The sequence below is a fragment of the Symphodus melops genome (assembly GCF_947650265.1).
Source record: "Symphodus melops genome assembly, chromosome: 1".
Classification (NCBI taxonomy): domain Eukaryota; kingdom Metazoa; phylum Chordata; class Actinopteri; order Labriformes; family Labridae; genus Symphodus; species Symphodus melops.
Window position 1 is genome coordinate 17727540 of NC_136691.1, and position 23917 is coordinate 17751456.

The 23917-nt window shown below is 39.0% G+C and overlaps 1 protein-coding gene across 1 annotated transcript; it reads left to right on the top strand.

The window, feature by feature from the left end:
• The first annotated feature begins 46 nt into the window (after positions 1–46).
• Positions 47–23411, top strand: tshr (thyroid stimulating hormone receptor). The gene is made up of 10 exons (XM_079340649.1): positions 47–488; positions 7871–7942; positions 9020–9094; positions 12191–12265; positions 12898–12972; positions 13529–13606; positions 14201–14269; positions 15847–15924; positions 19835–20023; positions 20502–23411. The coding sequence occupies exons 1-10, from the start codon at positions 322–324 to the stop codon at positions 21937–21939; spliced, it is 2316 nt and encodes a 771-aa protein (XP_079196775.1). The 5' UTR covers positions 47–321; the 3' UTR covers positions 21940–23411.
• The last annotated feature ends 506 nt before the right edge of the window (positions 23412–23917 follow it).

Consider the following 23917-nt stretch of genomic DNA (forward strand, 5'->3'; position numbering starts at 1 on the left):
AACACAAGAGTGCCTCAGAAGTCAACCCTCCCTCCGAGTTGAAGACCACCTCCAAACTTAGGCTCCAAACCCACAACAGAGCTGCAGCTGACCGTCCTACAGCATCCACACCTTCACAACCTCTCACACGCTTCTGAGGCCCTGCAGAGAAAACCAAGCACAACACTCAAGTGCTGCCTTACTACATCTAGGCTACCTGCGGATTACAAACCAGAAACATCTCAGTCCAGACATCCTGATTGTGAAGCAAATTGTTTTACTATTAAGAGTTGAGACTGAGGTATTAGGGGACTGAGCCGACCCAGCGAGCAGCTCTGCAGCATGCAGGTGATCGCCTGTGCGATGTTTACGCTCCTCGCCCTCCCTGTCAGTGCCGAGTCGGAGGCTGATTTCTGCCCCAAGGGCTGCAAGTGCGAGTGGACGACTCTCACGATCTTCTGCATGGATATTGATATTCTCCCCAGGTTTCCAGCAAGCATGGAGACACTGTAAGTAGGCGTACAGGACGCATCTGTAAAAACGATTCTGCTGGGTGTTTTTCATGCATTTTGAATGTAAAATGGCTCTTAACCCCGAGGAAAAATCATTATAATCTCATGAATATTACTTCAAAGTGCTCCCAGGGGGACCAAGGCTGTCTGTGATGTTAAGTAGTTATTCCATTTCAAGGTATTATTTTCCTCTATTACAGTATTACTAACAAGCTGTGTCCCAGTTGTCAGTGTGACTTGTATTCCAGATTTAGAGTGAGGAACTCTACATTTACATATAATCGTTAATATTGACATGTTGTTTTAATGACATAATGATTTATTATAGCTATATAACTGGTAAGAGACCACTTTAAAATATATCCATCATTATGTAAACTTACAGGCCTGACTAATCGGAGGAAAAGCTCAACTTTTTTCAAACATTAATCTCATAATAATATATTTTTTTAAATAGTATAGCTATCTAATAGACCCAATATTGCCCAGAGTTAGTCTATTATTGTCACCAAGTCATGCAATTGTTGATTAAGTGTTATACATCAAAATAATGGAAAGACAGTGATAGTGATTCAGATAATTTGTTGGCAAACTTAGAAAACAGACCTCCAATTTGGAAGTTGGAAAAGTAAAATATTGTATGAGTATTCATTCATGCCAGTGTCCATAATGACGATGCACTACTTTAATACATAGATACAATGCTGTTCAGTTAATGAAAAGGTATTGCTTCCTTTGTCTTACGTTTAATAAAACAAACCTGCTTACATATTTATTAATGTTCTCTTAACTAACAGAAAAGATAACATTGATGAATGTTATTCAAATGTCTTACCTTATTTGTCTTCTAATGCATAATCTTCACTTGCTTTGAAATCCTTTTTTTTCATCATTCTGTATATATCAAGGCTGCAACCGATGATTATTTTTATGATTGACTTGACATTCAGTATTTTTTAAATATCTGCTTACTTAGTCTATAAAATGTCAGAATATTGTGAAAAAGCCCAAATGATTTCGGAAAAAAGCCCAAGGTGACATCTTTACGTGACACATTTTCTCTGACAAGTCCCCTAAAATTCAAAGATGTATTCTACAAATGCAGTAAAAGCAGCAGGACGTTACATCTTCTTTCTCTCATGTTCTGCACAGATGATAAATTGTGGATCAAAAATAAAAACATTGTTAATACTCTTAGAGTGCAGTAGAGGCTATTTTGTTTTTTGAATCCTTAAGTTTAGGGAACTTAAACAAACGTGTTTTAAAAAAAAGGACTCAACCAAAACGTCTGATCTGTGTGCATCTGTCGTCTTGAGGCACCAAGGAATCTCTGAAGAGTCCTGGGAGCAGACATGATGTAATATGTCAGGGTCACGTCTGAAAAATGTAGCAGCGATTTTACATATCCTAAATTGCTTAAGTACGGTGTGAAAATTACGCAACAGAGTGCGACCAGTTTTCTCTTGCCTTGAGTGATGGAAACACATGCCCTTCAAGGGGACACAGTGGCATGGGATGAAACATAGAAATGGAAGAGTTAGAAGACATTTAATCAAATCTAACATTCTTGGATAGGAACTCAGAACAATGCTGTGTCATTGTTTAACATGAACCTTTGGTGAGGTTATTGGAGAAATAACACAATTTTCCTTAATCACACCTTTTAAGCATTTTACCGTAAATATGTTTATTTTTATTTATTTTTATTCTATTTTCTTCTGTTGATCCTCTATGGGGAAATTAGGTGTTTTCACTCTGTTGGACACGCAACACACAGGCATACTTATGCACAGGATCTTATGGACTATAGACATGCACTGACAGAGAGATTTCAGATTGAGGGAGCTGCCACCGGCAGGCACTCCGGCAGTGCTAAGGAAGTGGCACCTCTCCAGCTACCATACAAATGTCCATATTAGGTCAGCACCGGGACTCGAACCAGCGACGGTGCCCAACACTAGTCCCTACGGACTGAGCTACTGCCGCCCAAAATGCCCCAGAATGTTGTAGTTGTTACAGAAGGAGAGCCAGATGTATTACGTTGCACAGTCTTAAAGGGGGCTCGTGCTTGTGGGACAGTCATGAAGTCTTGTCTTAACTACAGATGTTATTGTTAAAGCAATGCTTCACCAGTTTCGAAGGGGAATGGAATATCTGGCATAGATGGATTCATATTTTTTCTTTTCTTCCAATGATATAGGTTTATTCATCTGCTGGGCAATCAGTCCAGTTCTTTGATCAATGCTAATCTAATGTCTAATATATTCATATTGATTATCACATTAAATTTTCAATTTGTCCAGTACTTGGGTTTCACAAATAATATTCCCATCAGCATCAGCTTCACACTGTGTTTAGTTCTAGTTTAAGTCATGAGTCAACAGATTCTTAATTATTAAGTGCTAAATCAAATCAAAACTTTTCTGATGACAGTTAACATTCAGAGCAGGTCTATCTATACCATACTTTAGTTTTTAACATCATTTACTATACCACTTAATCCTAGGTTCTTTTTTTTTAGTTGACACATTTTAGGAAGCTAACAAACTATGAATCAAAAAGTGTATCTGGTTAAAGTGTATTCCTTGTCGATGCAAGTATTTCAGCATGCTGATGTTAGCTTTTAGAAGCTGGAAGCTGTAGCAGCAGTGCTATCTTGTGATTAAGAGGGAGTGCTCTTATAATAATAAGAGTTTAATTCCAAAATTATCAAGTGGATTACAATATTGGCACTTGTTAGTCTTTCACAGACATCTTCACTTGCACAGGTTTTTGGATTATTAATGAAATATTCAGGATAAGTTGAAGGTCACACGCAATGAAATGATATTTTTCCTTTCTTTCTCAGACTTTATTAGACCACCCTTTTATCACCTCTTTGCATCACCTCCAACAGCACCCATCACATAACATTAGCTTTTGATCACCGCCCCGATCCACGTGCCCTCTGTGCTCTAAAATATTAACCAACATTCCTGCCCAAAGTTTACCTAAAGCCCTGCAGGAGGATACAGAGAGATGAAAGCATGCCACCAAACACTGGATTGTCATCCCTAAAAAAAATCTGCCTAATAAGCCTGAAATAGGCTTTGTATTGAGTGAGATGTCAGGGCAGACGAGGCATGAGGAGTTAAGGATTTTGCTGAACACACACAGAGGAATGAATGACCCTGCTGCCCCCGTCAGGCTGATGCAAAGCAGCAGGTCCTGCTGAGCGCTCATTTGTGATATTAGAATATCAGCTTGTTTTTTGCCATTTATTTTCTTCTATCTCTTCCATGAAGTTCAAATGGGACAATGACGTGTAATGGATTGATGTAGAACCATACAAAGAGAAATAGATATTTTTGATAAGGCCAAACTGAACTCAAAATCCAGTTGATAGGAACTTTGTCTGACGGTCATATAGGAGGAGAAACGTTTCTGGAAATATAATCTCATTTCTACGTAAAGATCAATACTACTCTCAGATATATGTGGTTTCAATCTTCCTCATCTAACTCTCTGCCAGAAAATAATTCAGTGCATTTTTCTCAAGTGATGCCTTTGGAGCTTCTTTTTGTGCTTCTGATTTGCTTTCAAACCCATTTTAATACAATAATTTACACATTTAAATGTAACTGGAAAAAAAAACACAACAAATCTAATTTTGTTATTGGAGTAAGATAATGTGCAGAGGGACCTTTTTTTGTAGTAAAAATATGGGTTAACAAAAGTCAAAAGTGAATGCAAAGCAGACGTGCGTGTCTGTTTGAGTGCACATATGTGGACACTTAGCATTTGGAGTCCTTTGTGTGTGTGTGTGTGTGTGTGTGTGTGTACTTGTGCAGGTTACTCCGTGTGTCACTGGGAGTCAGGGAGGTGGAAAGGAAAGCACAGACATGCTTAAAAAGCCTGTGTAGCGTGACTCGTGACTGCGTCTGGACGTTGCATTCAAATACAATATTTACCTTTTACAGCACATTTCTCAAACACCCGGAGAGTTCCATTTGAGAATAATTAAGAGGGAAAAAAGACTTCAAGGCAAGGAGGGAACATATGCAGCGGTTCTAGTCTTTTAGAAACCTCAGAGTTCTTGGACCGCTGTTTAAACATGTGATAAGTCGTGTTAGTTGGTGTATCCTGACCTCACGTCTCTTAAAATCGACTGATGAGTGAAATCCTAATGCTGCTTTCTGATTGGCTAAAGATTGGGATTAATTGTACAAAAAGAAAGTGGATGTTGGATATCATGAGATGAAGCTGAAATTATTGGAAATAATGACAGTTTTCCAGCTATCGATGTAAAATGTGTCGTGTAATGGGAATTATTCCTCTTCCTTGACACTCTCCAATAAATATCTCTTTTGAGAAAACAATCGGATTTTATCGGATTATAACCTATGATTAAAAAACTTAACGATAAAGCATTGTGCATCAACACTTGTTTTACCACTTTTTCTTTATTCTTTCATAGAATGTGAGATCAGAAACAAAACATTAAGAAAAAAAGTAACAGTGTTTCACATATCCAAACATCCTACAGACATAGTTTCTTATCAGTTTTCTTTATTCATTTCTTTATGTCACACAGAATGATACTTGAGAAAGTTGAAACATGCTGCATAATATGTAACTGACCCTTTCTACTAGTCACCACAGACCATTACAAATCCAAATGTGACTGAGCCCGTAGTAAACACAGTTACGTTGTGCTGACAGTGAATATTATCAATTATGTGGTTTCTTCCCACTTCAAACTCAATATCCAACCTGTTTGTTTTCAAAGGTTTCTTTCCAAAAGGACAAATTGGAGGAGTACTTTTCTCTTTAAACCTCTGAGATTGACTCATTGGTCTTCTCCGCATGCTCCTGAGAGAAAATGTCTGCTGGTTATTTGGGTTTGAGCGTGGCGGAGAAATGCGGCACTTCACAAAGGGTGTTTGGTATCAGGGTCTGCTCTGTCTCCCTTTGTTTGTTTGACTTTGTCAGAGTGTGTGCAGGGTCCTGTGCTCCTGTGTCTCCCGACTGAGTGACCCCCCCCCCCCCCAACATACAGTATGAATGGTATTTAGACTCAAGGGTCAGATCTCAGCCTCTGAATTAGTCTATTGTTCCCCTGAGAAACTGATGATGCATAAGGATGGTAGCTTAGCCACTCTTCTATCATTTTTAACAAAGGATACAGATGCTGTTAAAAGTAGAAAAAAGATGCAGTGAAACAAACTCTAGATGTGTATCCTGCTGCAGGGTGGCCCTTAAATTCAAAATGACAACCTCACATGTGGCTTTCCTCTTTATCTCTGTAGACTATGTAGTCTCATAACATCTATATCATGGTGTGATTTATAAATCCACCACAACAAAATCTGAAACATGATAATAACACATTTAAGTTTTGAGGTACAAGAACCAACACTGACCGTTTTAAATATAGGCAGATATTTTTGGAGATTCTCTAATTATCTTTTAATGACAGGAGTTAGATGATGAGATAAATATCACTGCTCACATCACATACTAATTATGAATAAACAGCCGTTAGCTTGCTAGCTTGAGTTAGAAATGAATTGAATTTTTAGTACATTTGATCTTGTTTGGTCAACCAAATCATTTTGTCATCTTATTGGGTATAAACAACAATTGCCAGGCGGTCGGCGTTATCTAAAATGTTCGGTCAAAGCATTAATCTTTGTAAAACAACAACTTGTTTTTAAAGGGATTCTTGAAACGATATTGGCCTACGTGATAATGGATTAGTAATGCACATTATTTTTACAGTCTATGGTTGGAACGTGTAATATTTTACCTTTAAGCAGAGACAGACTAGTTTTTGTGTTTAGGCTTTGCTAAGCTAAACTTAGCCAAGCATCTCTGTTTCAAAGAGTTATGATTCATCATGTTTTATCATCCCGCTCTGAACAAAAGGAAAAGAGCAACAAACTACACACAAAAATGTTAACCCTCATTTTATTATTTGACAAATAATTTTGAACAGCTTCTCTTCCTTTCTCTGAATAATTTCAACTAGCTAAAAGATTCATCCCCAATTTTATTTTATTTTATTTTAAAGATGAACGTTAAAGATAAAACCTCACATTGGTATATTCCAAAAGAGTGGGGATAGTTTGAATTTTGTATCTCCAGTTTCAGGCTAAAGTCTGCTTTTTTAGGATATGTATGCTAAGTTAAGCTAGCTTGCTCCTGGCTACAGATCTTTGTTGGCCTCTTCTTCTCTGGAAGATAAAACAAATATATTCTCAAATATTTTCTCTTATTTCAAGCTAAACACAAAGGTTTGACTTGTTCATGCTTATATTTAGCAGATTACACAAAGATAAGACAATATTTGAATCAGCAAGATATATTCCCTCTACCTTCTCATCTGTTCTCATCTAGCTCTTAGCAAGAAGGCAACCATTGACCGTAACTTACAACAGGCTACAAGAGGTATAAAGTCAGAATAAATACATGATTGAAAAGGTTATATCCATGGCAATAAAACCTGTGGTATTTACAGTGAATATGTGACAGTGGGTTATACTTTTTCCTAATCTTTGTGTGTGTGTGTGTGTGTGTGTGTGTGCGCGTGCGCACACACACACCCTTTATTTAAGTCACCTGTTTAGGGCCTAACTTTACTATCTGGACCATTGTTCTAAACAGGCACAGACATTGTTGTTCTTGGCTATCTGCTCAGGTCCAGTCTGATCCCAGCCTTTGTTTTTTTCCCCCCCTCGTTTCTAGAACAGGGGTCTGTTTTACCTATATCATTTAGAAAAAACACCTTTTATCTTATGCTGAGATTTAACTCTTTCCGCTTTTTCTCTTTTTTGATCTTTTCTTTGCCTCTTCTCTCCCTTAGTGTCTGCAATAATTTCACAATTAAAGGGATTTGAAAAAAAACCCAGACAATTCTCAACATTTCTATAACTCAATATATAATTACATTACTTGTTATTTGTTTAGTCCGTAAGTAACAATTTAAGTGACATTAGGTAGGCGAAGTAACAACAATTTATTTTTCAAACGGGGTTATATGACAGTTTCTGGAGAGCAAATGCCAGGGAACCAGCAGTGATTAGTCCCAAACAGGAAATAGACTCTTACATAACCCTTCATAAAAGTACAATTTGTTTTTAACTTGCAAACAAGCTCTACGAGTTTTAATAATAGAGCTGTTAGAGGAATGTTGTAAGCTTCATACTCAGCTGATTCCAGATTTGAGAGTGGTATCAGTGGTATGGATGCTTATCTAACCATTGGCAAAAAAGTAAAAATATTAACCTCTCAGGTCCTAAAACATTCAGCTAATGCTTAAAAGGTACTGAACAACCTTCTAAATAAATAGTTGAAGAATACCAGTAAAATGTTGTCTGTAACCCTTTTTGTCTAACCAGGTGGCTTTTGGAGACTCGTCTCTCCTCCGTGCCTGCAGATGCCTTTGCCAACATGGTCAACATTTCAAGGATGTGAGTAGCAATGTATACAGTGGTAATAATCAACTCAAGCTCAGTACACAAGGTCAGGATTTTAAAGACAAATCCCCTCATTTTCTTAAATCCACCTGCTTTCTTTCAATTGCTGTGCCAGAAAGTAGTAGAAACCCATAACATTTTCAAACTGCCCACCCTTTCCTTTCTGTCTCCCACCCAAGCAGATGATTTACTCTCTGTTTAGTATCACCACCAGCTCCTAATCACAGCTGGAAGCACTAAATGCATTCCTTCAATAGGAATGTTGGTCATTTAACCGCAGCTGGGCTTAAACATTGACGAGGTATCCTAGCAGAGCTTTATGTGCGTGTGTGTGTGTGTGTGTGTGTGTGTAGGTGTGTCTGTCTATCTGTGTATGTGTGTGTGTGTGTGTGTGTGTGTGTGTGTGTGGAGATTTTAGATTCACAGTACAGTTGAATTCTCTGTGTATGTCAAATATACACTTGATCTGTGACCGGTAGAGTTGGACTTCTGCGTCCAAGTCATACATGAAGGTGGACAGAGGTAGATTAGAAATTGTCTGTAAGCCACAGTATTTCCTATTACTTTACTGTTAATGTAGTTCTGCAGATAAAATAATGCAATACTGCATGGTTGAAAATCGGCAAAATATCTGTCAGACTCTCAAACACAGGCTGATGCTTTGCCTTTAGGAACTGGCTTTATTAAATGCTGAGTAACAGCCACGAGAATACAGAATATATATGAGTAAGTCCTTTTTAACTTTGCTCGAGAGCTATGATCATAGTTTATTTAAACAGCGTAGTTCTTACCAAGTAAAAATAAATGAGAGCAGAGTGACTGATGACTGTGTAATGTATATGTGGGGTGTGTACCTGTAAAATAACCCACGACTTTTGAGGCTTAAGAACAAGGTGGGTTGATAAATTCAGGAAATGGTTGCAGACTAAGGATCATTTTTAAAGACACTTAAAAAAAACAAGTGTCATGTTTTGTTGGCACACTGCTTTGCACATGGTAAAAAATATATTTATTTTATATGAAAAGGCAATTTGTACATTAGATTCTGAATAAGCTGTGTGTTTCTTGTAGCCATATATCGGTGGATGTGACGCTGCAGAGGCTTGAGAGGCATTCGTTCTACAGCCTGAAGAAAATCACGAACATGTAAGTAACTCAAGGAACAGGGCACGCTCTCTATCGACCATTATTGATTAATGTGTTCCATTTGCCCACTGGGGAAAAAGAAAAAGCTTATGTTTTAAACCTTGACCAAAGCAAATAAAATTGAAGAAACACATTAAAAGCGTTTCTCTCCCACCTCGCCGCTTACTGCTTCGATTCAAAAGGGTTAAGAGAAGTTTAACCTCACAGACAATTCAGCACCCTGTTGTAAGGTTACAACATGAAAGTGAGATAAGAGATAAGAAACACTTCCATTCAAGATACAACTTATTGATTAGGCCCATTATCACCATGCCTGTGTTAATCAGACACTCACAGAATGTGTGTGTTACAGTCAGCATTTGGCCTCTCTCTTCGACTTTTTATACTGCAGCTCTCGTTAAGTCAGCTCAGGGGGAAAAATCAGAGCAAGGTGCACTCCATTCTCAATTATGGGATAGAGATTTATGTCTGAGACTCCGGGTGGACCACACATTTTCCAGCAGAGAACCTTCTAGCACTTCATATATTACTGTAAAAGCTACCTAACTATGTGAAAGATGTGTTCCAGCATCTTGTAATGTAGCAGTTTGTGTGTTAGCAGTTTGTTTCCACTTTTATTACAGCATAAAATGTGGGAGCGGGTAGCAGTTTAAGACAGAAGCTATAATTTACATCTTTAAGAATTAATTTGACATGACTTAATGAACGTGTAAACATTACTTGGCCCTCTTTTTAATCTAAATTATGCTTCATGCTTCTTTTCTTATTAGCTACTGAATTCCAGACATCCAAATACAGACAGAAACAATCATTCATGCTGCTCGCTGAGGGTTTTATCTTTGTCTTAGTGGTGTATTTTGGATCTCCGGGGCCCATTTGCTTCTGATTGGTATGGTGCAGTGCCATACAGCAGATAATGGCATCTCTCTCCGGTTTCCTTCAGGGTCAGACACAAATTAATGCTGGGCTTCCTGTTGGCTGCTTGAGGCTGACAGCAGCTGTGGTTCAGGGACTGCAGTCAGAGCAGAATTCAGAGGGGGCTGGGTGAAGGTTGGATCATGCCAGCATCAAGAAACCACCAATGTCAGGAGTTCTGGTCTTTCTTTTTACTGGGAAGCAAAACAACTGACAGTTTAACTTGCCTAGTCTTCAATTTAGTAATATCTAGGCATACACATGGGGGAATATTATGAATCCTTATTATATGGGAATTATTTTTACATCATTGATCATCTGTGGGAAAAGTAATCTTTCTATGTGTATTTTATCTTACCAGCAACAACAGAATTAAGTTAAAGTCATGTAGCCTGCAGGATATACATTATAGCTGTGTTTGTTATGGGTGTGAGTTCGGCCCTGTTTTTAACAGATAACGTGGAAGAAGCGAGTGGAACAGTAGATAGGCTGGATCATGCTCTGGTACTTCAGCAAGAGAAAATGGGGGGCAACATAAAGTCCCTTCAGTTTGTGGCTGGCTGACAGTCTTTGATGGCTCCTTTTTGGATCTCACTGATGTGCTGATCCAAACTGAGTTGTTTGTCTAATGTCACTCCAAGATTTGAAACGATCACCTTATTGAGAAAGGGGGCGAAGGGGCGGGGGTATTAATATCTTTGTCTTAGTGATATTGAGATGAAGACAGTTACCCTACTGAGTGAAGTGTGCAAAGGTGTTGTGGTAGTTCAGGACACAGTATTTGTAAGGATCAAGCATGTCATCCCAGTAATAGTTGGTGAAAGATCAGTGTAGTCATAGGTGTAATATGTCGACAGAAAAGGGCTCAGTACACATCCCTGTGGTGCTCCGGCATTAGTGACTGTGATGTGGTCATACCCACTCGCACTTCTCACAGCCTTTCACTGAGGACCACACTCATGAGGGGAGGATTTAGGGTTAGGGTTCAGTGAGCCTCGTTTTTTTGGGTACAGGGATTATGGTAGCAGTTTTCCAGACCATAGGTATGATGGAAGTGTGGTAACATTTATAGCAAAGTGTCTATACTTGAATTTCCCTCGGGATCAATAAAGTATCTATCTATCTATCTATCTATCTATATGCAAAGTCTATGCATTTAACATGGATTTAATTGGGGATTGACTCATTTTGGAGTCAGGCTCAAATAGCCAGTCGTGGAACTGCAGTTAATAACACTTGTTTCCTTTCTTTGACACAGATGTTACTATACTTGACTATTTTTTTTTTTGTCCTCATTATTTACTTTTTAACAACTTTTTAGTGTATGACATGTTGTGGTCGTTAGTTTATTTCACTACCCCCTTTAACAAAAAAAAATCACTAACAATATAGCTATCTTGTAAAAAAAAATGATGTGGAAAACAGGCCTGTCCACAGGTTTAAAAAAGAGATGATGGCACTGTTAATATTGTCTACATGACACTGATGTAGCAATTCAAAAAGACAAGCCTCAAGAATACAAACTTCTTTTGTTTGATTAGATCAAATGAGCAGCCAAAGAAATCTTTGCTCAAGAAAAAATACCCCCCCCCCCCATCACTCGTAAAAACTCAAACTTTATCAATCAGCACTCTTTGACCGACCATAAGTTTAAAATGTTAGAGTTGTGACAAATATTTGAACTCTTTGCCTTACCTCATGTGCTGCCACTCTGCCAGTTTTGCAGTTTGCTTGACAAACTATGTAATGGTTTTATTAGCAAATATAAATTCAGCCCTTGACGTTTTAGTGTAGCTCCAGCATTTTTATAGCAGCTCGAGGATGATGAACCTCTCCCACTCAGAGACTTACATTGACGTCCGTCTGCTAGGCTCAGTGTGGTTTGCCAGGTGTGTGAAGAAGTGCCAACAAACGCGTTCCAGAGAACCACATGTCTTCAGACAGCAGAGAGAGGTGTTCAGCCCAGGGCGGACCAGAGTAAACACACTAATGAAACACTAATTGGACTGTACTTCCGGCCCTGGCTGTCTACACCAAGTTTCCCTTCTTGCTTGCTGGCATGCACCTTGTCTTGTGCTGTCAGCAGGTTTCAACACAGTTTATGTTACTAAATGAGCCTTTTACATGTGTTCATGTGGACGTGCATTTATTGTCAATTTTTCCTTGTATCTTTTTTTTCAGAGAGCTACGCAATGCAAAAAGTCTGACCTATGTTGACCCAGAAGCCTTCAAAAATCTCCCAAACCTCAAGTACCTGTGAGTATTTTTTTTTCTCATTGAATTCCACATACTGACACCATTATAGTAATCCAAAAAGATGAGTGGTTTATGCTTAAAATGCTTTAGTCTGGCAATAATTTAGACACTGCGATATTCTCATAGCATTGTGCAGGAAGGACTGAGCTGTGCTTCATTTGAGTGTAATACAGGTCAACTTCAGAAAACTGAATGCACTCTGTATAACTCAAAAGAAATTTGACGTGCTTGGCCTGTGACGGAAAGTTGTCGGTCAGCTGTAGATTTTTGACTCTGCTACAAAATGATAGGTTGTTGTTTCCTTAATGTAGTCCACAGCTGTATACTTTAGCCCAATCTCATAGTTACTTAAAAGTCCTAAAAGAATCTGAGGCTTGGAAGACAACTCGCAACTAAAGACACCAATCACAACTAAATATACCAATAAAAAAAGGGAGTCACTTTTAAATGATGTCAAGGTTATTGAAGGTATTTTTGAATTTTGCGTCTTTGATATGATACCACAAATTCACTGTTATTAACCTTCATTTATTACCCAAAAAAAATCCAGTATTTTGCCATGTGTAATGCAGCTTAAAAAGAATAATTTTTGTATCCAAATGCACTGACTGATTACATACTCTTATTTTCAGGGGAATTTTCAATACGGGTCTCACTTTCTTCCCTGACTTGAGCAACATCCGCTCTAATGACCAGAACTTCATGCTGTGAGTTGCTGTAGCTTTTAATTTTAATCACATAAGTCAGTTTTCATCCATGCTGAAGCCACAACTTGTCGCAGTTTAATGTCAGCAATTAATCGCCATATTAATTCAGAGCCATTACTCTGACTATCATAAACCAGGAAGACTGTCAGTAAGATGATGAGCCATGATTTTCATGATCTACATTGTGTACTGTTTAAGGAACAGAGTGATGGATGGGTGTTCTATGCCGAAGAGAGATTTTCGGTTTTTATCTTTTTTTGCAATGTCAAAAAGAATAAAAAGGGATTTGTTAAAGTAGTGTTTGTAAAAATCACAATTTTAAGAAATGCCACCACAAACAACTACTTTCCATTTGAAATTGTCTAACTTGTCTACAACATGTCAAATCAGCCCATTTGTACGTTGTGTGTCTCTTTGTGTTTTCATCTTTGTTTTTAGTCAGTTAGCATCTTCCTTGTGTAGCTTACTCCATCGCCACATCTTTGTATTATCCCCTTAATCTTGTTAATGTACAAAACCACTTAATTTAATAATGTATATGGTGATTTTTTTGCAGGGAAATTGCTGATCATCCATATATCACTGAGATTCCCGCAAACTCATTTCGTGGCATCACAAGCGATGTGCTGACGGTGTAAGTAATCAGCAAAGCCTCATTCATCTACATACAGACATACAGTATATTTCTGCAATACAATTTATGCAAAAATGTGAAATGTTTTGAAAATGAACAGTAAATAGTGAGTGCTATAACATCAATATTGTGCCTTATCCCTAAATTTAACTCAAAGCCTAAAATAGCCAAATGGGGATTGGCCAAGATGACCTCACTTTAAAAGTATGTCTCCACTCTGAACTTGAATCTGCCAGAGATTGCAAAAAAAAAAAGTTCACAGAGACGCATACACAACATGTAATCATTGTGTTGCATTTAGGTTTGGGTTTGAGGGAAGAGGGATTTGAAGGGAAGAGGGTTTACAACTTTAATCCCTAAAATGGCATGTTAAAGGAAACATTGGGTTATAGACCGCAAAATTACACAGACAGATAAAACCTCATTTTAGAATGGGAAATAAGGAGGTCTTTATTTTTGTCATTAGGTAGAAATGATGAGGCACATGGAGAAATATCAGCCGATTGGTACATAAACCTTCGCAAACCCTTATAGAGTGATGCTAATCAGTGATGATTTCTTATTAATACATTCTACATTTTAATTTTGTTCCAGGATGTTGTATGGAAATGGTTTCAGAGAAATCCAACATCATGCCTTTAATGGAACAAGGCTAGATCAAGTGTAAGTATTTGTTGTTATATGGACAAAATTAACACCTCAATCAATTAACTTTATATATAAAGCATTATCAAATAATATGTTTACCGTCTAATTGAGGATTTGATGAAAGGGCTAATACCACAGATTGCTTAAAGCTGTATAAAGCTGTTTAGCCTCGCCTAGCTTGAAAACTTAAACAGCAGGAAACAGCAAGCCTTGCTCAATCTAAACAAAAACTAACTTACAGCACTTGTTATACTGACTTACTGAGGCATCTAACCACATAATGTTTCAATTATCAAGTTGTGGTTTTGCCAGGTACAGGTTTCCCTCTGTTTCCAGTGTTCTTTTTAAGCTAAGTAAACACGCTGCTTACTCTAGCTTCATATTTAGCATACACCTAGCATCATCTCATTCTCAGCAAAAAAAAGCAAACGTGTACATTAGCATTAAAACATTTTCTGAACTACAGTGATCACTAATTTCAGACAAGTGCTTACTAATTAAAAATCTGATATACTGTTTAATATTAGCCTTGTTATAGAAGCAGTAGGCTATGTGAATATTTTTCATTTCATTTGTTCCTCTTCTGAAGTAGTGTTTCTTTGTAAATATATTTTTTAAAGTGGATTTACTTTTTTGTCTAGTGTATCCAGTATTATAGGTCACCAAAATCAGTTGATTAAGAGGTCATACATTTCTCAAAAAATGTGGCCGCTCTGCATACTGCCTGGATTGAATCGTTTCTGACATCTGGCATGTGTTTTTCTTTGTCCAAAGTTACTTTACTAAAGCAGCAGGAACACTATTGGGTCTATGCCGTCTCATATGTTCTCTAAAACGGCTCAAACCCAACTCTTGATTAGTGAGCTGGAATTCTCATGGGAAAAATGTTTCCGATAGTGGGTATGAGGAAGTCTGCATTATGAGTTTGACTACACTCGGTGACACTGGACCCTCAATCTGTGTCAGATTTGAAGAAATCAATTTCACACTCGTATTCAATTACCTCAGTGGGATAAATTAAGAGAGAAGGGTAAGAATTTCTTGCCTTCCATCTTTTGATGCAACATGTTTTCCTTTTTCTTGTCTGGTTCTGGTCCAGTATCCTACATATTCAGGATATGAGATATTAATGGTATTACTTTTATTCTTCTGCAACACCACCACACATCGTTTTAAGAGTCTAATTTAGCCATTGCTCTGTGACTAGTGAGACTTCGCACATTGATGTTTATGCTGGCGCCTGCCCTGCTCTGAGGAGAGAACTGATCCCAGTTCAGTCTGACCAAGAAAAATACACCCCTTACGGGTCTATTATCCTTATTAGATTTAAGGGATTCAGGGAGTTGTGTAGTGAGGGAGCATTGTGTTAAAGGAGTAGGCCACCGCGTAGGCCACACTGTATAATTTAAATCAACAACCTGGTTGAGATCTTTTTCTGTCATGTTTCACCACTGAAATGAGGAAAAATAAACAGAGAAATGTGCAGTGATGAGGGGTCAGTAAAATATCATGCCATGCCTCCCCTCTGTCAGTCAGACTGAAATATGAAGAATAGCTTCTCTCCTAATAAACTGAACTTTTTTCTTCTTCAGTTACCTTCACAGGAATAAATATCTTACCAAGATGGATGACAGGGCTTTTGCAGACACCATCAGCGGCCCTCTGCTACTGTAAGTACATAGAGGGTTTAAATCTATTATCTATCTATCTATCTATCTATCTATCTATATCTATCTATATCAATTCGCGAAAAGAAGTGCAGTTAATTTGACTTGAGTCTGTTCACTGAGGGAAAAAAAGAGATAGGAGAGGATAGCGACTGAGGAGAGAGGTTTAAAGATGCTAAAACTGCAGGCTATGAAAGAAAAATCCCCAAAACTGAAGATGGCACATGAAGTAAAAGTGCAACAGAGCATGCTAATGGGATGCAGCAATGTTTTTACAGACTGGTGAATACAAAAAAATAAAATCAACCGACCCAAGAATGATTAGACACACACAGAGACATAAACTCAGTCAGGTGTTGAGCCGTTCCATAAAGATCTTGTCAACATTTTATGTGAGTAATGAAAGTTATTGTAGCTCATTTTTTTAAGCCTGCGGTGTTAACTGTTGCTATGAATACAACGCCTGTATATTCCAACTGATGATTTCACAAGAACTAGTTATGAATTAAAACGCAGCATAATTAAGCTCCATTAAGCTCAAGCGGCAGACGGGATTGTCCTTTGCAGCTGCCCATGGCCTGCTAATAGCACACTTTAGTTAACTCTAGCTTCATTTTGCAGATAAATGGAAACAGAATTAGCGTGATCTGAATACACTTATGTGACATCCTAATGAGCAAATCCTTGACTAAATCAGCTTTATACATGACGTAAATAAGGCATCGACAACAGTACAGCTGGCGGGACTCGTGCTTCTCAACTCACTGTACACAGTCATGACACAGAGAGGCATTTAGTGGGGATATACTTGATTACTGTTGTAAATATGTAAAATGTCAGACATTCTTCCTTTAAGTGACCATGCAAAAAAAACGGGGCAATGTGCTGAGCAGGTGGTGAGGGGAATGGAACCCCCACAGGGCGAGTCGGAGCCCTCTTTGAAATAGTGGGTTCCTACCCACCATGAAGACTCAGACTCACTTCTTTATCTCCAAGGAGGGAGTCAATGGGTTTTAACTGAGCTGCAGTGGTTGGTAGCGATGGTTCATAGCAGATGTACAACTTCTACGGCAAACTGGAATTTTTTTTGTCTGAATAGTATTTGTGTCGAGTCTTTGTGTTATCCATGTTAAGCTTATTAGGGGGCTTGCTTTTGCTTTTCTTCACCAGACACATATTAAAGCAGTATCAATCGTCTTATCTTACTCTAAGCAAGAACGCAAAGTATTATAGAGTTAATTCTAATTTAAAAACTCAGAACGCAGATTGCATAACTTGTTTATCATGAAAGGGCTGAAATGATTCAGCCGCAGCTGTGTCTTTGACCAGGAAACCTGAAACACATTGTGTGCAAGTGTGTGAGGGACATTTCTTTGATACTGTCGTCTTTCTTTAATGCGCTTAAGGATTTCAAAGCTGACTTCCCGTTTTTACAGGTGTTTGAAGCTAAAACCTTCTACCACGGCTATCTAGTTGCCGTGAAGACTCTGATGTAGCCATTAAGCGTCAGGTTTGGTGAATGTGTGTGTGCAGGACTTCTTCCTCTGAGCAACCTGTCCTGAGTTAGGTCACCTCCATGAGGTCATGGGCTAAACATCTGCGAATTACTAAATCAGACTCACACTCAGACTTTCAGTTGCTTTTTTTTTTTTGCTTTTTTTTTTAACTGCCTTACACAATGTGCCCTGTGAGAGGGGTGAAAGGCAGAGGACAGAGAAGTGAGGAAAGCAAATGGGACTAAAAAAGAGCAATTGGAGTTCTTGGCAAATTTTGGATTGTTTGGCTTATGTTTCTCTTATTTAATCAAATTAATCTGCAGATGCTATGACTAAGAGTTTTAATGGGTTAGAAAACTAAACAAAAAGACAAAAAAAAAACATGACCTCTGCTTGGCCCCTGGAAGGGGGGATCGACAGAATGTCCTGATAACAAAATCACACAGGATGTTGGTGAGATTGTCGATCCCCTGCATATCTTTGTCCCGATGAGGTTGAACTGGCCTTCGCATGAGAGTCTAATGCAAGAAATACCAAATGTAATTGTTTAAAGATGAAGGAAGAGTGAGGATCTCACTGTAGGAAACAGATGGAAGGTGTTATTTAATCCATCTATGAACTCTCAGGTCTCATCGTGTCATACCTCTCAATAACGGTTTGCTGATGTTGTATGCAGAGCATACGCTGTATGTGACACACTGACATAATCTCAGTGGTATCAACCATTGGCTTCTGAAGACGTGTTATAAAGCTCTATGTTGACAGTCACCATATTGGAAAGGCTAGCTCTATCTTACTTTTGGTTTATTTGAAATAAACTCAAGATACTTGTCCCCTCATCAAAGGAAAGTGCTTTGAGAAAAAAAACCATCATCTCAAGTATATGCCCATGTGTGACATGTTCCTTAGTTAAGTACATACCTCAACAGCACACCATCTTCAACCAACCCAGGCTTTGTTTACACGACTTAGCCAGGTATTGACAACACCAATTCTAACAACTCTACCATATTGCCTCTATTAGACCCCTTTACAGCTTTGACCGATAAAGAGATAAGATATAACCCTGTGTTTGAACTAGGCTTTCAATTTTTAATTTCTGCTATAAAAATGCGGCAAAACTAGGACTCACAGCATCATGTTTCAACACCAGAGGCTGCCATTTGTTCAAGAGTCTTTGTTTCAAAGTTTTGGTTTACTTCTCATGGTATACCTCTCAAGTATAATCATTAGTGTAAAGAAAGAATCTGAAGATTAGCTGTTTCAGGGAGCTGGTTTAGATTCATTTGCCTCAGTAATCCATACACATCACAATCAGTCACATAATAATCCTTACATCAAGACAACACCATGAACGGTACTCTTGGGATCACATAGACCTTATCTGTCTGCCATGAAAGATAAAATGTTCACAAGAAGCAGCACCAATATTACAATTCAACATTTAACCACAGGAACTACACTGACCAATGCCAAGGCCTGCAGTATAACATTCATAGCTGCAAAGATGTACGTTGCAAATGGTCTGCATTCATACAGCACTTTTCTGGCTTTTGTAAAGACTTTACTCAATTTTCCTGGGCTAGTGAGTCATTTCCAGTTATTTTCTTGAGATCTCAACTTAATTATTTTGTACCTCCAGAGTTGCAAAAGCACAAAACAAACCAAATTGACTTTACTTACCTCATCAGTGTGGGTGATGCATGTCTTCATCTGACCACACACAGTGACAAGCCTGTTGTTTGTTTTGTAGATGGCCCAAAATAAACCTGTCATCATAAGAAGAGTAGCTTTGTGATCTTGAGATAACGCAATAAATCCATATGTTATAATGGGAAAGCCAGCTTTGTTATGTATTCTGGAGATAATGACAGCAGTAAGTCGGGATCTTGAGAAAATCAACAGGAAATGACTGATCGCATGACAATGAATATAAATGTGCGAGTGATGATGCATGTTGCTTGGTACTATGGTCATTTGGCCTCTCCAAACCTTTCTACTCTTCTTGTCAGCATTTCCAGTTTTACACACACTGACAGAAGAGGATGCTTTGCAAAGTGCTGAAGAAGGATCTAAACACACCAATGCCTTCAGGATCAATTTAGGCTTGACATGAGCTAAGATGACCAACTTCTACTTCTGAGCCACAGCGGCACCGAGAAGAGTGAAGCAATGCAGTCTGAGAAAGTTTTACATTTCATCATTAGTTTAGACATTTTTTCCATCCGGCAGAACAGAAAGAATTCAACATGCTGATGGACAACGGGAGAAAAACATGCTTATAAGACTCAGTCATGGAGTAAACTATACAGTCATAAAATCTCAAACCCTTCAGATTGTCAAGGCCATCAGTCTGAAGCCAATTAATGCTTACTTTTTATAGCCTCTGAAATGATTGTATTCCCTCTCTGTCTTAGAGACGTATCCGTCACAGGGGTCACCTCCCTGCCAACCACAGGCATGAACTCTCTGAGAGAGCTGAAGGCGCGCAATGCTTGGGCCCTCAAGAAACTGCCTCCCATCAAAACATTCAAACACCTGACTACCGCCAACCTCACATATCCAAGTCACTGCTGTGGCTTCAAAAACCTCAAGAAGAAACGAAGGTAAGCTTTTTAATTTAATTCGGCCTTTTGTATTTCTCAAAGGTACTTGAGACTCATGAAAGTCAAGAGGAAGCAATACAAGAAGTGTTAGTGAAAGTCAAACTGAGTCAAATAGAAAGCTCTTGTAGTCTGTGTTTTCATTATATTTGAACAAACTACCTAAGTGACCGAGTAGCTGCACTTGAATGATGTGGATTTTGGCAGGGATTGGATTAACTCTTTGCCCTGTTTACCTATAACTCCTTTCAGTACTGCCATAATTAGTGTCAGTCAATGTTGTTATTTTAGGAAGAAGGTTGAGCCCCACTAATAATGACTCTCAAAAAAGAAATCTCTCTTCCTCAACTAGATGTGTTATTTATTTGCTTTGACATTAAGCACTGACGAGGAAGAAGCCAGGTGGCTTTTTGTCTCAGAAAGTCGAATAAATGGACTCAATCTTCCGTGTATTCTTATGGAAGCTGTTTTTTTTCTTCAGCTTTTGGGATTACAAAGTGTGTAACCTGTCCGTTTTCCAAGACCAGCATCACAAGCGCTCAGTGGGACCCCTCAGCGTGACTTCCCTCCAAGGGGACAGCATGGTGGAAACAGTCCCAGACGATGAGCAAAACGAAGAAGGCCACAAAGAGTCCCAGCAAACCAGGAGGAGAGGTGACTACCATGGCAGCCTCCATTACCAGGCTTACTTCGGGGGCCTGCCAGATGAGGATGTGGGTTTTGGAGAGACCCTCAAGAACCCCCAGGAGGACACCAGCCAAGATTTTAACAGTCGCTTACTCGATTATGTGGTGTGTGATGAGGGAGAGGAGGTGGCGTGTGCACCAGTCCCCGATGAGTTCAATCCTTGTGAGGACATAATGGGTTTTGGCTTCCTGCGAGTTTCTGTGTGGTTTGTGAGTCTGCTGGCTGTTCTGGGAAATGTTGTGGTGCTGTTGGTGCTGCTTACCAGCCACTACAAGCTATCAGTCTCCCGCTTCCTGATGTGTCACTTGGCATTTGCAGATCTGTGCATGGGTATTTATCTGCTACTTATTGCCTCTGTAGACCTCCACACACGATCTGAATACTTCAACCACGCTATAGACTGGCAGACAGGCCCTGGCTGTGGACTTGCTGGGTTTTTCACGGTGTTCGCCAGTGAGCTTTCAGTCTACACGTTGACAGTGATCACCGTGGAGAGGTGGTACGCGATCACCTTTGCTATGCGACTGGATCGCAAGCTACGTCTGCACCATGCGGCAGCAGTAATGCTTGGTGGCTGGGTCTTCTGCCTTCTCCTGGCTTTGCTACCTTTGGTCGGGGTGAGCAGTTACCAGAGGGTTAGCATCTGCCTCCCAATGGACACCCAGTCCACGGCGGCCCAGGTTTACATCTTATCAGTTTTAGTCCTCAACATCCTTGCCTTTCTGGTGATCTGTGCTTGTTACATCAAGATCTATTGTGCAGTGCACAACCCTCACTATCGATCTGGATCCAAGGATACCAACATCGCCAAGCGCATGGCTGTCCTCATATTTACTGACTTTCTGTGTATGGCTCCTATCTCCTTTTACGCCATGTCAGCTGTTCTGGACCGGCCACTAATCACAGTGTCCAACTCCAAGATACTACTGGTGCTCTTCTACCCGCTAAATTCCTGTGCCAACCCATTCCTCTACGCCATCTTCACCAAGGCTTTCAGGGGGGACATATTCATCCTCCTCAGTAAGATTGGTCTTTGTCAGCAGCGAGCACAGCTGTTCAGAGGCCAGACAGTCTCCTCAAAGGGCAGCAGCGACAAGGATAAGTTTAGAAAAAGTGGAAGAGGAAGTCAGGAAGAAGTGCCCATCAACCTGAGGAAGTGCTGTGGACATACCTACCACCAACCCGTCTGCCAGAATACCAGCCATGAAGAGAACCAGAGGCTGAACACATAAGCAAAACACCAGCCTGAGGTAGCTGAAGCATGACAGGTCCAGGTGGGAGAGGAGAGGCCTTGAAGTGTTTGTGGACGGACCTGTTAGGATATTTAACAGGGACGTCCAGTATTCTGTATCTGCTTAAACTTTCAGGCCAAGTTCAGCTGTTTTCACAATTTGAGCTGTGACGATTTTATGGTCACAGTTGTTCAATTTTCTGAAATATATATGCCCGACTTCAACTAACTTATGATCCTTTCTATTTGCAGGGTCTGGCTAGAATAAAACTATTTAGAGGACAAATTCTTAAGATAAAAACTCAGATGTAGGAACATAAGTAGGAATATCATCAATCTCTTCAGTATCTTTAATTAAATGATAAACGTTATCTTTAATTATCACGACACAATATTGAATTGATACAAAAGGAAATATAACAGACTTTTTATGGCTTTGGAGAAGGAGCCATATTTATACTTGGTTATTGTGTTTAAGGACAGCCTGCTGGCTCAGTGCGTTCATGGTGGAAACTTTATCAAATATATGGATGGATAAAAACACTGCACTTCCATACTCTTTATGCTTTGTAAATACACAGTAGTGTTTGGTGATTTATGGACAAAAATGGTACTATTCAATGTAGGGTTGTGGTTTGTTTGTATGTAATTTTCTTTTTGATTTAAACAATATAGCAGGGTATGTGACGCTGAGAAACAGTGTTTTTATGGTGCAAATTGGACTATTATATTGTGTATACCTTCACGATATTGATGTATTACTTTCTGGGCAATATAAAAAAAGTGTACTTGAGTTTGTTTGTTATTGTTTAAAAAAAAACAGTTTAAAAAGGTACTGTCCTGATCTCCTGAGAGCATATGATCCAATTACAAAAGTAAACACAATAAATATTTAGATTTTTAGCAATTTTCTACAAATTACAGACAGGCATGATAATTGCAAATATATTCTGTCTTTCCTCTGGAATGTCATGGTTGTTTTTCTTGCATGATCGTGATATTTTTCCATCCTCTCACGGAAACAAGTGACTAATACAATCAGCAGAGATAGCTTTGCATTCACAAGGAGAGCTTAAAGCAAATACAAGTAAGGCACGTGTGAGTAGCACCACTTTGACTTGTGCAATATTGAGCTATTATGAGTTAAAGGACACCCTCTTCCAATGGCAGCTTAACATCTGGTTAGCATTTCATCTGCTGGGTGACATTTTTCAAGGCAACGTACAGATGAACTAGAGAGACTTTCCAGGAAAAAGGGATAATTTCAGACCTTTTTTCAAAATTTTCTTCCAAATCTGTCAAGAAGATATTTGACCAGCCTGCTAGACAGTTTGACTTGGTGTTAACAACGGGTAAAATATTCCCAAATCCATATCACAATAATGCACTCTCATAGCATCAGCCAATTTGAAATGGGGGAAACCTCAAGAATGTAAGAACTTCTACGTGAAAGTTTAAAATATTAAAAATGGCATCCGCTTGCTGTGTTCCAGACTTGACTCACTCTGTAAATTCTTACCAGACTAACAGGACATTATTTTCAGCTGAATGTTTTCCACAGCTTTGTGTCTATCTCTTTCAATCACGCATCTACAACAATCCAGTGGTGACCCTTCAGACGCTAAGCACACAGACTTTGAGTATGATGTGGCTGGCTGCATTTGTAAGATCCCCTCCACTTCCACTGCCAGTTAATCTTAACTCAAAGTTCATGCTTGTTTCACAAGTGTTTGGATGTCAAGTTTGATAAAAATCAAAATCACTGCATACTTACGTGAGATACTTGGTAAACACAAAGAGAACACTGGGGGTGGTGACATACTGGCAGGGGCGTCCAAGACTGATACTCCATTTAGAATTCATGAAATGATCAAAGTTTGTTTCAAAGCCAACAGCATAAGAAAGGTTAAAGCACATAGGTTTTCAATCTAACCAATAGTCAGAAAAGGCTGAACAAACTGATAGAGACAAGGACAGGA

Excerpts from the sequence above, each read along its gene's own strand:
- tshr (XM_079340649.1), top strand. The coding sequence starts at position 322 with ATGCAGGTGATCGCCTGTGCGATGTTTACGCTCCTCGCCCTCCCTGTC. Across the intron at positions 9,095-12,190 it reads CTGAAGAAAATCACGAACAT|AGAGCTACGCAATGCAAAAA; the intron begins GTAAGTAACTCA and ends CTTTTTTTTCAG. Across the intron at positions 12,266-12,897 it reads CTCCCAAACCTCAAGTACCT|GGGAATTTTCAATACGGGTC; the intron begins GTGAGTATTTTT and ends TCTTATTTTCAG.